The 18,862-nt window shown below is 37.4% G+C and overlaps 1 protein-coding gene and 1 pseudogene across 1 annotated transcript in view; both read left to right on the plus strand.

Annotated features, from left to right (window-relative positions):
• The first annotated feature begins 742 nt into the window (after positions 1-742).
• Positions 743-12,257, plus strand: LOC128695307 (glutamate receptor ionotropic, delta-2-like; annotated as a pseudogene).
• Positions 12,258-17,177: 4,920 nt separating this feature from the next.
• The window catches only part of LOC138854130 (glutamate receptor ionotropic, delta-1-like), a 19,802-nt gene continuing 18,117 nt past the window's right edge, over positions 17,178-18,862 (plus strand). The window contains exons 1-3 of the mRNA XM_070095337.1: positions 17,178-17,362; positions 17,669-17,842; positions 18,043-18,245. Of these exons, the coding sequence (XP_069951438.1) occupies positions 17,187-17,362; positions 17,669-17,842; positions 18,043-18,245 (553 nt within the window). The 5' untranslated portion in view covers positions 17,178-17,186. The remainder of the gene's footprint in view (positions 17,363-17,668; positions 17,843-18,042; positions 18,246-18,862) is intronic.

Consider the following 18,862-nt stretch of genomic DNA (forward strand, 5'->3'; position numbering starts at 1 on the left):
ACCTGGCTTTAACACGAGATCAATTAATTCCGTCACATTACTGGAGATGTAATGCCAAAAATTACTCGAAAAAGACTATGGTTTTACCTTACAAAAACTGCGAATGCTTTCCTTAACAACTGAACAGCAAACTAGAGTTGTTAAAAATGTTCTGCTAACTAATCACTTTACTAATAATAATAAGATATAAAATAATATACAAACCAATAAACTTTCCCTCCTGTGCTAAATATCTTAAACATTTTTACTTAATCTTTAAATGTTCGTAAATTGTCATCCTGTGGATTTTCGGGGAAACTTAAAAACTAATTAAATGACATCAGTGATTTATATAACTGTTCAAAGATAAATGAAAATTGGTTTTTAGTCAATACCACTATTTCATATATTTCGAAACTGGAAATGAACTGTGAAAAATAAACTGAGACACGCATATGCAAAACTATATTTTTATTCATAACCTAAATGTTAAGGAAAATATCAGATATGCTAGTTTTGTACAAAAATATTTTGCTTCTATTACCGAAATTTTTGGCAATTCAGTAGGATGTCATTTACTTTCTAAACAACTAATTTTATTTGATGTAAACTAAATCCAGTGATGTAATCCTAGATTACTTTACCCGTTGAAAAAAAATGATTATAATGAATCTTTAAAGTGTTGATTTTGAAGAGTATTAAGAAAAATCTATTAAAAAACGCACCTTCTTGGCCAGGATGTCATTCAGGCGTTGTGTAATTATAATGGTGGCAGTGGTGGCTAGAGGGGCATCCGTAGCTACGAACGATATAAGAGGAGCCCTGGAGCAAGTGGGCGTGGATGTGGGCATGATGGTGGGACAGGTGGTGGAGCACCATCTTACTGGCTGCCACCTGGTGATCGCTACTACACCTCACTCACTCATTACCTCAGTTATAATCAGGTAAATTACTTTCGTATTTCATCATCAGCATTTTAATAACACAATAATAATTGTAAATAATACTATTTTACGAATATAAATAACAATAAATAACTAATTACTCAATGGTTATATTAAATTTAAAACAATAGAGTAAAATCTTATGATTTGCTCCTCAGATACCTGAGTAAGAGCGTAGTGGCTGGGATGGTGATGGACACAGAATGGGTGTTCTCCCAGGACAAGTTGGTCCAGGACCACCACCTCCAGGGGCTGTGGGGCGACACCAGAACCACCTGCCGGACTCATCGTCGACCTCACCACAACTAACAGTACCACCAATGCTCTCAAGTAACTTTTTTTCATGAAGATGGATCATTTTTCCTTACGATTTTCTCGATATATTCAGAGTAATAAATTTCAGCAAAATGTGAATATTAATATGATTTTGTAGTGAGATTTTCTGAATACAGAAAAATGTCTTATATTGACATAGAGAATTTAGATCAAAATATATTTGCTAAAGAATAATTACACATGTAAAGTAACCGGTATTGATATTTTAGCATGATAGGGATATTTTAGCATGATAGAGATATTTTAGCATAAGGAAGGCCAAGATCTATCCCACTTCCGTGTTTGAAAGTAATCTTACTTGATGTAAATTTATACTTAAAAGCGGGACTAATTTTAAATTATATCCAATATGGGTAGAATAGAGCGATTACCATATTCACAGGGAGATAATAAACCAAACCATACAACGGGCGGGATTTGAACCCGCGGTCAGAGAGTCTCAGAACTTCAGACCGTCGCGTTAGCCACTGGGCCAGCTAGCTTAATAAGATTCGTCCAACTATTAAGCTAGCTGGCCCAGTGGCTAACGCGACGATCTGGAGTTCTGAGACTCTCTGACCGCGGGTTCAAATCCCGCCCGTGGTATGGTTTGTCTGTAATCGTGTCATTACGATTTCGTGAGTCATAGATATTAAACCAGTTAGCGTTATAACGCGTCTGGGAATACTAGGAGGTAGTACTAGGAGGTAATGCTAGTCGGTAATAAAGACCGATCCAAGGAACAAAAGGTCAGCTCCAGTTTCATAGATTATGACCCCATCTCAAAATATTAAAGTACAATCAATTTTTAGGTTGGCAGAGGCAGCAGGACTGTGGAAGTTAGCAGAGACTCGTGTGATAGTCTTGGGAAGGAAAAGCACACAAGTGAAGGATGTGCTTCTCCGCCGTAGTCTCCGCAACACCCTCCACGCCCTCTATCTGGCCCTCCATGACCCACGACACCAATACTCAAGCCTCAGGAAGATCTTTACGGAAGGTTATGACACTGCTTTTTCACATCGTCATATCTCTCTACGATCGATATATATATATATATATATATATATATATATATATATATATATATATATATATATATATATATATATATATATATATATATATAAATATATATATATATATAAATATATATATATAAATATATATATATATATATATATATTATTTTTTTTTTTTTTTTTTTTATTATCACACCGGCCGATTCCCACCAAGGCAGGGTGGCCCGAAAAAGAAAAACTTTCACCATCATTCACTCCATCACTGTCTTGCCAGAAGGGTGCTTTACACTACAGTTTTTAAACTGCAACATTAACACCCCTCCTTCAGAGTGCAGGCACTGTACTTCCCATCTCCAGGACTCAAGTCCGGCCTGCCGGTTTCCCTGAATCCCTTCATAAATGTTACTTTGCTCACACTCCAACAGCACGTCAAGTATTAAAAACCATTTGTCTCCATTCACTCCTATCAAACACGCTCACGCATGCCTGCTGGAAGTCCAAGCCCCTCGCACACAAAACCTCCTTTACCCCCTCCCTCCAACCCTTCCTAGGCCGACCCTTACCCCGCCTTCCTTCCACTACAGACTGATACACTCTTGAAGTCATTCTGTTTCGCTCCATTCTCTCTACATGTCCGAACCACCTCAACAACCCTTCCTCAGCCCTCTGGACAACAGTTTTGGTAATCCCGCACCTCCTCCTAACTTCCAAACTACGAATTCTCTGCATTATATTCACACCACACATTGCCCTCAGACATGACATCTCCACTGCCTCCAGCCTTCTCCTCGCTGCAACATTCATCACCCACGCTTCACACCCATATAAGAGCGTTGGTAAAACTATACTCTCATACATTCCCCTCTTTGCCTCCAAGGACAAAGTTCTTTGTCTCCACAGATTCCTAAGTGCACCACTCACTCTTTTTCCCTCATCAATTCTATGATTCACCTCATCTTTCATAGACCCATCCGCTGACACGTCCACTCCCAAATATCTGAATACGTTCACCTCCTCCATACTCTCTCCCTCCAATCTGATATTCAATCTTTCATCACCTAATCTTTTTGTTATCCTCATAACCTTACTCTTTCCTGTATTCACCTTTAATTTTCTTCTTTTGCACACCCTACCAAATTCATCCACCAATCTCTGCAACTTCTCTTCAGAATCTCCCAAGAGCACAGTGTCATCAGCAAAGAGCAGCTGTGACAACTCCCACTTTGTGTGTGATTCTTTATCTTTTAACTCCACGCCTCGTGCCAAGACCCTCGCATTTACTTCTCTTACAACCCCATCTATAAATATATTAAACAACCACGGTGACATCACACATCCTTGTCTAAGGCCTACTTTTACTGGGAAAAAATTTCCCTCTTTCCTACATACTCTAACTTGAGCCTCACTATCCTCGTAAAAACTCTTCACTGCTTTCAGTAACCTACCTCCTACACCATACACTTGCAACATCTGCCACATTGCCCCCCTATCCACCCTGTCATACGCCTTTTCCAAATCCATAAATGCCACAAAGACCTCTTTAGCCTTATCTAAATACTGTTCACTTATATGTTTCACTGTAAACACCTGGTCCACACACCCCCTACCTTTCCTAAAGCCTCCTTGTTCATCTGCTATCCTATTCTCCGTCTTACTCTTAATTCTTTCAATTATAACTCTACCATACACTTTACCAGGTACACTCAACAGACTTATCCCCCTATAATTTTTGCACTCTCTTTTATCCCCTTTGCCTTTATACAAAGGAACTATGCATGCTCTCTGCCAATCCCTAGGTACCTTACCCTCTTCCATACATTTATTAAATAATTGCACCAACCACTCCAAAACTATATCCCCACCTGCTTTTAACATTTCTATCTTTATCCCATCAATCCCGGCTGCCTTACCCCCTTTCATTTTACCTACTGCCTCACGAACTTCCCCCACACTCACAACTGGCTCTTCCTCACTCCTACAAGATGTTATTCCTTATTGCCCTATACACGAAATCACAGCTTCCCTATCTTCATCAACATTTAACAATTCCTCAAAATATTCCTTCCATCTTCCCAATACCTCTAACTCTCCATTTAATAACTCTCCTCTCCTATTTTTAACTGACAAATCCATTTGTTCTCTAGGCTTTCTTAACTTGTTAATCTCACTCCAAAACTTTTTCTTATTTTCAACAAAATTTGTTGATAACATCTCACCCACTCTCTCATTTGCTCTCTTTTTACATTGCTTCACCACTCTCTTAACTTCTCTCTTTTTCTCCATATACTCTTCCCTCCTTGCATCACTTCTACTTTGTAAAAACTTCTCATATGCTAACTTTTTCTCCCTTACTACTCTCTTTACATCATCATTCCACCAATCGCTCCTCTTCCCTCCTGCACCCACTTTCCTGTAACCACAAACTTCTGCTGAACACTCTAACACTACATTTTTAAACCTACCCCATACCTCTTCGACCCCATTGCCTATGCTCTCATTAGCCCATCTATCCTCCAATAGCTGTTTATATCTTACCCTAACTGCCTCCTCTTTTAGTTTATAAACCTTCACCTCTCTCTTCCCTGATGCTTCTATTCTCCTTGTATCCCATCTACCTTTTACTCTCAGTGTAGCTACAACTAGAAAGTGATCTGATATATCTGTGGCCCCTCTATAAACATGTACATCCTGAAGTCTACTCAACAGTCTTTTATCTACCAATACATAATCCAACAAACTACTGTCATTTCGCCCTACATCATATCGTGTATACTTATTTATCCTCTTTTTCTTAAAATATGTATTACCTATAACTAAACCCCTTTCTATACAAAGTTCAATCAAAGGGCTCCCATTATCATTTACACCTGGCACCCCAAACTTACCTACCACACCCTCTCTAAAAGTTTCTCCTACTTTAGCATTCAAGTCCCCTACCACAATTACTCTCTCACTTGGTTCAAAGGCTCCTATACATTCACTTAACATCTCCCAAAATCTCTCTCTCTCCTCTGCATTCCTCTCTTCTCCAGGTGCATACACGCTTATTATGACCCACTTCTCGCATCCAACCTTTACTTTAATCCACATAATTCTTGAATTTACACATTCATATTCTCTTTTCTCCTTCCATAACTGATCATTTAACATTACTGCTACCCCTTCCTTTGCTCTAACTCTCTCAGATACTCCAGATTTAATCCCATTTATTTCCCCCCACTGAAACTCTCCTACCCCCTTCAGCTTTGTTTCGCTTAGGGCCAGGACATCCAACTTCTTTTCATTCATAACATCAGCAATCATCTGTTTCTTGTCATCCGCACTACATCCACGCACATTTAAGCAACCCAGTTTTATAAAGTTTTTCTTCTTCTCTTTTTTAGTAATTGTATACAGGAGAAGGGGTTACTAGCCCATTGCTCCCGGCATTTTAGTCGCCTCATACGACACGCATGGCTTACGGAGGAAAGATTCTTTTCCACTTCCCCATGGACAATAGAAGAAATAAAAAAGAACAAGAGCTATTTAGAAAAAGGAGAAAAACCTAGATGTATGTATATATATATATGCATGTGCGTGTCTGTGAAGTGTGACCAAAGTGTAAGTAGGAGTAGCAAGATATCCCTGTTATCTTAGCGTGTTTATGAGACAGAAAAAGAAACCAGCAATCCTACCATCATGCAAAACAGTTACAGGTTTTTGTTTCACAGTCATCTGGCAGGACGGTAGTACTTCCCTGGGTGGTTGCTGTCTACCAACCTACTACCTACATATACATATATATATATATATATACATATACATATACATATATACATATACATATACATATACATATACATATATATATATACATATATATGTATATATATATACATATATATATATATATACATATATATATATATATATATATATATATATGTATACATATATATATATATATATATATATATATATATATATATATATATATATATATATATATATATATATATATATATGCAATAAGATCATAGTAAACAGGTGATTTCAGAATATGCAAAACAACCACTCTGAAAGAATAGAGAAATTCCAAGTGCTTTCGTGACTACTCACATTATCAAGGAACTATGAAAGTAAAGCATCCAAGGAAGCTATATAAGGGGTCTGGCCAGCACCTCACTATCAGATCCCACAACGGTTAAACACCTGACGCGCGCCGACCCAACTTGGATAGGTCCTTTGCACAACTCACCCACAAACTATTCTACCCAAGAAAATTTAAAAATTATTATTTGTCCAGTGTATTATTAAATTCTTCCCAGGAATATAATTGAATCTTGTTTCATAAAAAGCAGTTTTGACAATAATATGAATATTTCCTTTGGTTTATATAAATTAGATCCATTTATAATTAATAGAATTTGGGAAGAATTTAATAATACACTGGACAAATAATAATTTTTAAGTTTTCTTGGGTAGAATAGTTTGTGGGTGAGTTGTGCAAAGGACCTATCCAAGTTGGGTCGGCGCGCGTCAGGTGTTTAACCGTTGTGGGATCTGATAGTGAGGTGCTGGCCAGACCCCTTATATAGCTTCCTTGAATGCTTTACTTTCATAGTTCCTTGATAATGTGAGTAGTCACGAAAGCGCTTGGAATTTCTCTATTCTTTCAGTGGTTGTTTTGCATATATATATATATATATATATATATATATATATATATATATATATATATATATATATATATATATATATATATATATATATATATATATATATATATATATATATATATATATATATTTTTATTTATTTATTTATTTCTAGATGTGTGTGGAGCATTAGTGAGCAGTGATGTGTGGGTGTACCGGCGGTGTATGTATTGCAACAACGGGGAAGCGGACGTACAGGTCATCAATCACTGGGTCATCACGCCAAACATCAACGACATTCATGAACTCTTCCAGGGTAAAAGAATTTTATGGTAGACTCTGCAGTTATATAGTGACAGATTTTATATGTAATTGTTTTCCTTTAGATAAACATTACCAAATCTAATCGGAAATAAAATTTGCTTATCTAATGGTGTTTCTCTAACGGTAACCCATTTTCTTCAACACAACTGTTTACATACCCATTTTTTCCTACTCAAACACACTACATCATTTCAACAGAACAAGTGCAAACACTGCTGGGCCACAAGCTTCGTGTAGTAGCTGTGCCACACTTTCCCTACATGGATTTTGAGCTGAACACCAGAAATCCAGGTGGTATAGTGATACAGAAGGATGCCATAGATACCAGACTAATTAACACATTCTCAGCAGCACTCAATTTCACGTAAGAATAGCTTTTTCTTTGGCATAAAAGTAGGAAAGGATAGAGAAGACGTTAATAATTAAGAATATGGTTTGTTTAACAGAAACACTTACTTGCATGCAATGAAATGTTACAATACCACAACGGTTAAGTAATACATGGAGAGATATAGAGATATGTAAAGGTGATAAGATATTCTCACCCACACACATTCTTCAATCTTTACATGTAATTGCTAATATACTTAACACAGTACACCTCCCTGACATCTGGGTGTTACTGGCTTGCTAGAAAAAGTTTTTTTCAGAATTAGGGTTAACAATGAAGATATCTTCAAGCGCTTCATAGTGGATGAGGTATTTGCCCAGGGTTAAGTATCTCATCTCCCTGAGTCTGAAATCAATGATTAGTTGGCATTCAATGATGAAGGTAGTGTTTCCTTACATTTTTTCACAGCTTTCATGTGGAATGCATGCGCGCGCGCGTGTGTGTGTGTGTGTGTGTGTGTGTGTGTATGTATATATGTATAAAAGTGTGTGTGTATGTAAGTGTGTGTTTTGGGGGAGGGGGAACGATGGTGTTTAAGTGTGTGTGTAAGTGTATATGTGGATTTTAGACACAACACACACAACTTTCCTGATATGGTTTGAGCCTAAAATTTCTTTCACCAAACAGCTTTGAGATTCGAGCAGAACCAAATTTATCATGGGGGCTCCAGGAGAACGGCGTCTTCACGGGGATGATGGGTCAGCTCCAGCGGGAAGAAACAGACTTCAGTACCATAGCTGGTCCCTCCCCAGAGCGTCTGAAGGTCGTGGAGTTCCTCAGGGGATATCCCTCAGACCCAATGACTGTAATATCTCTGAAGCCTTCACTGTTACCGGAAAACCTATCGCTGATAAGACCGTTTACAGGTACTGATCAGTTCTAGGCAATCAGCAAAATTCTTATTATGATTCTTATTTGGGATTTTCTTAAGAGTTTATTTGTGATATTTCTAATTTTCTATTCTGGATTTTGGAAGAAATAAAATAAACATGCATTAATGACACTAAGTGTATTAAAAGAGTCGGGAAGGGACGTTAAAATTTATTGTATACCATCAATTTTATGAATGATCTTATTCATTACCTAAAGTTGCATAGGAATTAGACCATCTAATATTCTTTTTGTTTTAAAAAGTAATCATTAAACTATCAAACTTTAAACGCCTTTGTGTGCGTGTGTATCAGTGTGGCTATATAATCACCCTTCTGTATCCTTCTGCAGGGGAGCTTTGGCTGGCGCTGCTGGTGAGCGTTGGGATGTGGGGCATGATCCTCTGGTTGCTACAGTTGGCGTGGCAGCGGTGGGTGCCGGATGGGAGTGCAGTTAGCTTCAGCACGGCTCTCTTGTATGGCGTGGGCGCCCTCTTGGAGCAGTCACCTCTTGAACCTTCAGTCCACGTTTCAGGAAGAGTAAATTTTTCATATAACTTCTCGCGACGCTTATCCAAAAGAATGTGACTGTACTTCTCTTGACCAAAATAGTTAGTGTACACAGAGATACATTCATCACTTCGGTGTAATATCCGCATTGTGTCCAGGTTTTATGTATTCATGATGTGACGAGTGATATTAATGACTTATCAGCCTAGCTGGTGGACAGAAGTTAAACCTCCCTTGTGAGTATAACCTTTGGTGTATTAGTAGTGGTTAATTTTAGTTCAGTTACCACTGTAAGACAAAAAATTCCCCTGGGTGCAATTTTTTAAATTATGGTGGGCAGTATTTTGTTTATTAATCGCTACGGATTACATTTTCATTGCGTGTTTACAACCGTTGGTGCGGTATATTATTCAGTTTTCTCATCAGTACTTGATAAACTCGGTGAGTTTGCAGCTGTTATTGTCATAGTAGATGGTGTTTTATTTGGTTATCATTATGGGACAGTCTTTCTGTACATACAGGTGTTGATGGGGTGGTGGTTGGTGTTCTGTCTAGTCATCACTAATGGTTACCGTTCGTCACTGATCGCTCATATGACCATTCATGGAAAAACCAAGCTTATTGAAACCTTCGATGACTTGGCAAAGCTGAAGAATTGGAAATGGGGCACTGAACCCTGGCTCCTTCAAGGGGTACCTTTAGAATATTTCTCCAAGCATCCTGACCCTGTTATCCAAGACATTTTTAAGAAAATGGAGGTAAGTCATGTTTGCGTTTTGTTTTTGTTCACATATGCTATTTATAAGTGTTTATAAAAGACAAATCAACAAATGTAAATATTTATAGTTGACAGCCATCTATATTTTAGGAGAACTATGTACTTATTTGCATCTCTATACCGGAGAGTTTAGTTACTCAACATGTTTAGTTTGTTTTTGTAAATGTACTCAGTCAAGCGTCGACATTCGTCACTCAAGAATGATAATGAATATAACTCATGAATGCAAACACATGAATTAAGTATAATTTACAAAATACTCAGGAATGAAGGAGCATTGCAGACGAGCTGACCCACAAGCACGCACGCTCGTGTACCCGTCCAACATATGTTCAGAGCTACTAAAAGTTCTCGCTTCAATAAAGGTACCTGGGAGTTTGTTCCACTCATCTGCAACTCTATTGCCAAACCAGTAGTTCTCTATATCTTTTCTGAATCTAAATTCGTCCAACTCGAATTCTATGCTGCGGGTCCCGTCTTGGTTAAATATCTTCAGAACGTTATTACCCTTTATTTATCCCTGCTTTCCATTTGTACACTTAAATCATACCTTCTCCAAATCTACGTCTTTACAGAGATGCAAATTCAGTGCCTGTATTCTATACTTGTAGGAGAGGTTTCTGTCACATGGGATCAACCTCGTTATCCCTGTTTGAATATTTTCCAGCGCATTTATGTCCATTCTGTAAAGTTTAGACAAGAACTGTATATAATAATCTATAAGAAGCTTTACCGAAAATATATAAAGGTGATGTAACCTTAGGACAATTAGGTTGGCAGTGATTTTTAGCAACCATTTTATACACTTATTAATTACTGACTAAAAATCTCTCCTAGTTATGTTGCCTCAATATATTTCGAAGACTAGCCCTATCTAAGGTACACTAATGATTTTCTAGCTTGAGACCCTCAACTGTCAACTAACTAGATAAGTAGCTGAAAGAGAACTAGGTTGTTGTTGTTGTAGATTCGCCAGTATAATCACCGGTCAGGGCCTTTTCCAAGAGGTGACTCAGCTTTGGCTCCTTGTCGTGGGAGTGTGTCAGACGTACGTTTGCCACTGGAGGGGGTACAGGTACTTCCTCGTTTTCTGGGACCAGCTGTCCCCAGGCCTAACCCCCATTCCGGCCCCTACGGGACTCGGAGAAGCTAAGCACCTTCGACTACCACAAACTCCGCCCACACTGGGCTCGAAGGGTGTGGCAGCTGCATAGCAGCAGACGGTATCAGGAGATGAAGAGGCAGCAAGCACTACAGGATCCTTTTGGAGCCACACCCCAGATAAGGGCAATAAGCCCGAGCGCTGGGGAAGCTCAAGAATGCCTCTTGCTGTGTGTTGCTGCTGCTACGTCACTTGTCCGTTGCACTCTGAGAGAACTAGGGCAGTAAAAGTCAAAGGGTTTTTCTATTAGTCTCGCAATACCCTCTTTTCGATATAGAAATTTTCAAATATATGATCCAACAGTCTGTATTATATGCAGTCATATTCCTATTTAAAGTTTCTATACAAAATGCACTGAAATTTATTTTCTTTTTGAGTAGAAATTATCAAAGGAAGAGGCGCTGAAGAAGGTCCTGGAGGGCCACTATAGTCTTATTTTCTGGGAGAATAACCTCTTCATTACTATCGCCTCCCACTACACTGACTCCCACGGCAACACACCATACTTTATCAGCAAGAAAGGTGTCTCCATAATGGCTGCCTTTGGATGGGGCTTCAGGTAACTCTTCACGTCCATTTGTTGATCTAGCAGATTAAACAAATGCCGTTTCATCACTAAAATTTCATATATATTTTGAAGGATTAAAACATTTTCTATCCACTTGCCAGTTAAACCTTGTAAACCAGTCAATTAAGACACAAAGAAGTATCTCCATAACGTGGTCGTCTTTTCATAACTTATCGAATGGTTTAATTTCGTAAAATTTCGTCAGGTATGTATCTTTTACTTTATATATACTGAGGTTATCTTAATGACTTTACAGGAAAGGCGCACCATTTTATCAGCGAGTTCATGAACTCATGTCACGACTGGAAGACGCTGGCTTTATCAGCTACTGGCATCAGGAAGTGATAGCCAGGCGCGTGAGGGAGAACAGGGCAGCAGCTGCCCTCAGTCCTCAAATAGCCGTAGGGGACGCTGGAACGGTAAATATCGCTAATTCCCCTTGATTGTTAATTATTAAATTGAATGATAAACAGTTGCTTTATTATAAAAAAAATGTAACGCAAAGCTTTCACCTTTAATTTCTGATCACAGACCTGGCCGCGGGGGCGTTGACCCCCGTAACCCTCTCCGGGTATTCTCTAGGCATTTAATTGGTGATATTTCTGCAGGACAAGAGTGAAGTGGTGCTTGGAATGCAACACATGCAGGGAGCCTTCTACCTTTTGTTTCTGGGATCCTTTATCGCCATCCTGATCCTGTTTTGGGAGGTCACCTTCTCTCTCTTCTCGCTCCATTATCTCCTGACGCCGGGCCAGGAATAATGATACTGAAATGCAGTTACATCAGCAAGAAATAATAAGTCATACTTTTGAAACTGACCATTTGATTATTAGTTATCTTTATTTATTGTATATATGACTGTGGTTAATTGCACAAGGATTCCTGTATAAGTCTGTCTAAATCTTTTAAGTAACATTTGCATTAGTCTACCCTAAATATATTGCATATTCATTACATGTAAACTACATTACCTGTACAGCATAAACAAATAAAAATTAGTCATGAATCGTACAGGATCTCTTTGCCACAGTAACACTAACCTACCTAGTATTACAAAACCTCAGGTTAGAAATAAAGGTCATGTTGTCAACCAATAATTCGGGTATATACACTTCTTGGAATATATGTATCACTCTCTTTCTATCTATCTATCTATCTATCTATCTATCTATCTATCTATCTATCTATATATATATAATTTAATACCCCTGACAATTACTGTCTTGGTCTAAGATTATTATTGAAATACAGAAGAAATTACCCAAAAAAAGAATAACATGATATATTGGAATAAAGGTTCTGTAAGCTACAAGAAAGAAAATCAGTGAGAAAGGGAGAGTTAAATTTAGCGGAGTATATGCAATCAGGTTGAATTCTGAGAACGAATTCAGACGTAATATAAGCATCAACGATGCTTGCCTAACTGTGTGTGTGTATGTATCTATGTAAAGAAAGAGAGTAAGAGATAGACAGAGAGAGACAGACACAGACTAGACTGGACTAGAATAGAGAATTAATTTGTTTGGCCAATCACACCTCTAGGTCACCATGGTGCCAGGAGCTCCGAGCTTCCCGCTGCGCACGTTGACGTCCTCGTTTATATAAACCCCAGAGGCTGCCACGGACGACCACTCTGACTCTGAGGACAATACTGCTAAGACATCCCCGAGTGAGTATCACAATGTAAAGAAAAGACAACTAGTTACTTATTCCTTCCTTTATGCTAAAGCGAGTGATTAACAGTGTATTTATTTCTAGGAAAAATGCAATGTGGATTACAAGGGATTTGGTGATAAATTATCACTTGCAGCTTGCTTTCTTTATCAACTTATTGGTAATAAATCATTTGAAAGTGCTCAGAACAAGTGATGTGAAAACCATGCACTGCCACCATTGGTATTTTTTTTTAGAAAACCTCTTACAGAAAACAATTTTGGTTTCAGTGATGAAATGTGCATATTCACTCCCTCTTAATGGCATGAACTTACTTTTAAATATTCTTATAAAGTAAATATTCTTGACAAAATTGAAAGTGCCAGATTTTCGAGATTTCCAAGTAATATCTTATAAACAATTAATTATGGTCAGTTGTCTTTCTCTCTGCAAGTGCTATTAGTGAACATATTAATCTGGAACGAGTGTCATCTCTCACATCAAGCCTGGTAAAACGTAGTTTTGACTTGAGTTGAAAATATTCTTGAAAAAAATTCTTGGATGCAATGATTAGGAACATCTGCTCGCAGAGCTTCACCACTGTTGTGATGTCACTGGAGAAGTCTCCTAGTGACGTCACTTGCCAAATGTTTATGAATAACGCAAATGGAAGAAGCGTCTAGAGAAGTCAGTTGTCAACTGTTTGAGTAAAGTCACTGGAGGAAGAGTCTTGTGACATCACTTGCAAGCTAGTAATGAGAGGAAGGTCAGTGGAGGAGGCGCCTAACGAAGTAACAGTGATGTTAGCTAGTTATTCATTAGTGAACTTCTCATGTGTGTTACGCCACCTTCCTCAAGCTAATAACACCGGTCCACTTCTATTTTTATCTGAAACACTTTCTATTTATTATAACACTAATGTCGTGGAAGTATTAGTCATCACCGTCTGTAATACTCAAGAAATATATATATATATATATATATATATATATATATATATATATATATATATATATATATATATATATATATATATATATGATGGAGCCACTATGCCACCTTGGAAGGATGGAAAGCAGATTGCCTGGGACTACACATGTGCCGCCACATTGGCAGACACCTACTTGCCATACTCTGTAGTGGAAGGGGGTGGAGCTGCCAGCCACAGGGAGACCCAGAAGATCCGCAAATATGAAGACCTTCCCCCTTGCTATAACTTCATCCCAATAGGGTCGGAGACCCTTGGAGCATGGGGCAAGTGTGCTCTGAAGTTCCTAATAGAGCTGGGTGAAAAGCTCATCATAGAAACCAAGGACCACAGGGCGACCAGCTTCCTCTTTCAGAGACTCAGTGTTGCAATCCAGAGAGGAAATGCCTGCAGCATTCTGGGCACGCGGCACACCGCCGGGGAGCTGGACGAAGTATTCGAGATGTAGCTCTGAGTCACCTATGTTGTTTTACTTTCTATCGTATTTTTGTGAATGTTTTGTCAATGTATTTTGTCTTTAAATAAAATATACATAAAATATAGGGGGTGGTAGGAGAAAATTCTCAAACAGCTTCAGGGAGAACCTTGAGTTTTCCCTGAAGCAAGTTTATTCTTTTCTCTGAGGATGAGGGTCCCTATAACAGTTCTAAGAGGTGGTACCTCCCTATATTTTATATATATATATATATATATATATATATATATATATATATATATATATATATATATATATATATATTTGCTTTGAGGAGGAAATTCGTTTCGAAAGCTTAACAACATAGATTCATCACACCATCCGCATTCATAAGATTCATCATATTAAACTGCCAATTTTGTCAGGACGAATTATTTCTCTGCAGCTACACACATCACTTTTATTCACTAGTAGCATCACCTTCATAATTTCACTTAAAATAAGTGTGTAGAGTTAACTGGTATGGTTTTGTCGTAATTAAAGTTAATATTGGCTATTATAATACTTCAAATATTAAAAACCATTGTCTAATGCAAAAATGCTCAATATACCAGTTAAAAGCTGAATGCAGTGGAATACAGTGCTAAATTGCTGCTGGAAGAAACTGACGCCTGTTCATAATGTTTTTACTGACAGCCAACTCCATGGAAAAGCGAATAACAAACAATCCGACTCCGACAGCTGAACGAGCGAGGATCGTGAGGCTGTGGCTGGGAGGTATGCCAGCTCGGGAGATATCCCTAGAGAGTGGAACCAGCCTCTCCACAGTGTACAGGTGGATCCGTCGCTGGAGAGAGTACGGAACGCTGGAGACTCAACCTTACCGCAGACGATCACAAGCTTGCTGTTACACCTACACATTCTCGCAGTTCAGTAACTGCAGCACCTGTTATTGTTATTTACATCCGTGGCATCATCAGGAAAATAATACACAAATTTACTGGAAAAACCTTTCTTAAGACTATTGTGCGAATATGCTGATTTTTCCACAGGAAAAAAATTGCAAATTATTTGCAATATCAGAGTGAGGACTGAATAGGTTTTCAAATGTATTTTCATTTATAGATTCAAAAATATTCATGCCGTGATTATAACTGGTAAAAATATGCTAACTGTAATCTGTGTTTTAAAGTTGATATTTCTGATATTTTCTCAGGTTCCAGAGACACAAATAAACTAGTGTATTTTAAGAATCTTCATAGATCGAATATAAAGAATATTTTGGATTCTTAATATTGTATTGGTAGACTAGGGAGTTCATATTTAATTTAGAGAATTTAATTATTATTATTATTATTATTATTATTATTATTATTATTAGTAGTAGTAGTAGTAGTAGTAGTAGTAGTAGTAGAATTATTATTATTATTATTATTATTATTATTATTATTATTATTATTATTAAATTAGGTTAGCTAAGGTTTGTCAGGAAACTGAACAAGAGTTTCCTGACGCGGGTCTTAGTCAAATGATAACCCGTCGTTGGAGCTTTTGGTCATCTGACTGAGGCCTTCCTATGGCTTACCGGTCCACCCATTTAAAAATTAGGGTTTTAAGTGTTTTTATTATGTTAATTGTCTAATATTATGAATCAACTACGGCGATAATTATAATTTGAACTTATGGGCAAAAAAAAAAAAAATATTTTAAGAAGAAAACTATAACCCAACGTAACCATAACCCAACCCAACCCAACCCAACCCAACCCAACCCAACCCAACTAGAATTTACCTGAAAATACGCTTGCTCCTATTGCACGTCCCATTTTATCTTGGAGAATTTGCACTGAGTCATTTAACCAAATAATCACAAACTATACTATGGTATATCGCACTAAAAACTGTATTTCTCTTAGCAATTATATTCTGAAAGTTTAATCTAGTAACTATTTTAGGTCTCGAGATATTTTTGTCTGGCGGTGAAAAGGTTACGTGTAGTTTGTGACATAGTGTAGTCTATAGACTTCAAACCTCATTAAACAAACAATTTTGGAGAGTGTAAGTCTTTTTATCTGGAAAATGTCTGTGGAACCAATGAGTAATAAATTCATTCACAAATTTCAGTTTTGACATTTTTATCTCACCTTAAAGTAGATACCTAAAATACGATTATCACTCCCTGATTCTTACTGATTAAACAAAAATCTGCTGCTTTTACGTTATAATTCATGTCGAACCTGGAAAAAAAATCAGGTATGGAATAAATCACTAATCTACAAAGTGAAGATAAAAGTAAATGGCGTTTTAGTTTACCTCGTGCCATTGTAGACTCACGAGGAACTTTTGCTGACTAACACGGGTTTAAAAATTTACAAGGATGTACATATAATTAAACACTATATAAATTCATAATATACTAACCTAAAATTAAATTTTTAAAGTGGAATAAATTAAATAATGACTCAGAGTAAAGTCTACAGTAATATACAAGGTCCCCACATTCCTGGCCAGGATGGTGTTACTCGGACACAGTATATTCATTGTGGTGGTGAGTGCAGCGCCAACAGTTCTTCAGGACGTGGGCGGAGTTGAGAAGGTGGTTGTGGATATGGACGGACGGGTGGAATATGTGAGCATGAATGTGGGTGGAGCCGTGAAGCACATGGGCGTGGATGTGAGTGGAGCTTCGGAGAAGATGGGCGTAGATGTGGGCGTGATGGTGGGTAAGGTGGTGGAGCACCATCTCAGTGGGTGTCACCTGGTGCTCATCACCACTACACCTCACTCACCTCTTACCTCTGTCATAATCAGGTAAAACCAAGAATTTATATTTATGCATAAAAAACTATGTTGTCAGACCTCCGTATCACGAATATACTGGAAATCAGACTATTTCTTAATCTTAAAGATTTTACTGGCAATAGTTTTTGTCACTGGTGGTGACCGTGGCTAACGCGACGGTCTGGAGTTTTGAGACTCTCTGACCGCGGGTTCAGTCCCGCCCGTGGTATGGTTTGTTTGCAATCGTGTCATTACGATTTTGTGAGTCACTGGTTATATTTAAAATTAGTGGATAAACAAAATATTTAAAAGAATACTGTGAAATTTGTCATTCAGTCGCCTGAGTGAAGGTATGGAAGCTGGTGTGGTGGTGGAAGCTGGATGGGTCTTCTCTCAGGATCAGCTGGTCCAGGACCACCTCCTCCAGGGTCTGTGGGACGACACTAGAGCCACCTGCCGGGGACTCATCCTCGACCTCACTGACATCAACAATACCACCACTATCCTCAAGTAATACTTGCTAAACTCCAACAAATATCACTTTATACATATGGATATTTCCACTGCAGATTGATTTTGTATTGATATTTTGGTATATACTGTTCTGCAGAATGTAAGTAAGCTACATAGATTATCATACATAGCAGCATATGTGTAGAGAACCTAGGATAACCCAAAAAGAGTGAGTGCATCGAAATCTTAAACTTCAGGTTGCTAGAGGCAGCAGGACTCAGAAAGAAGTCAGACACTCGGGTATTGGTGGTGGGAGAGAGGGCTGGAGTGAAGAAGTTCCTTCTCCATCACAGCTTTCGCAATACTGTCCACGCCATATACCTGGCCCTACATTACCACACCAACAACGACTCACTACAACGCATTCGATCTTCCTTCAGGAAGGTCTTTACGCAAGAAAGTAAATATATACATATATATATATATATATATACATATATATATATATATATATATATATATATATATATATATATATATATATATATATATATATATATATATATATATATATATATATGTCGTGCCGAATATGTAAAACTGGTCAATTAACAAGAACTCATTTAAAATTAAGTCATTTCTAAAATTTTCTCTTATACGTTTAAAGATATATTTTTTTCATTAATGTTGATGTAAAAATTTATAATTTTGCACCAAAAGCAACTTAGAAAACTTACCTAACCTTATTATAACAAGAACAATTTATTTTAGTCTAACCCAACTAAATATATTTTAGATTTGTTTACAATAATTTAATACTAAACAAACACAGTGAAATATATTTTTTTCGTTAGGTTCAGAATGATTTTGGCGAAATTATTGCATACACAAATTTTCGCTTGTCCTATATGGCAAGATGAGCGTTGATATTTAAGCCAAGATCGCAAGTTCTGCCTATTCGGCACGACATATATATATATATATATATATATATATATATATATATATATATATATATACATATATATATATATATATATATATATATATATATATATATATTTTATATATATATAT

The sequence above is a fragment of the Cherax quadricarinatus genome, chromosome 50 (assembly GCF_038502225.1).
Source record: "Cherax quadricarinatus isolate ZL_2023a chromosome 50, ASM3850222v1, whole genome shotgun sequence".
Classification (NCBI taxonomy): Eukaryota; Metazoa; Arthropoda; class Malacostraca; order Decapoda; family Parastacidae; genus Cherax; species Cherax quadricarinatus.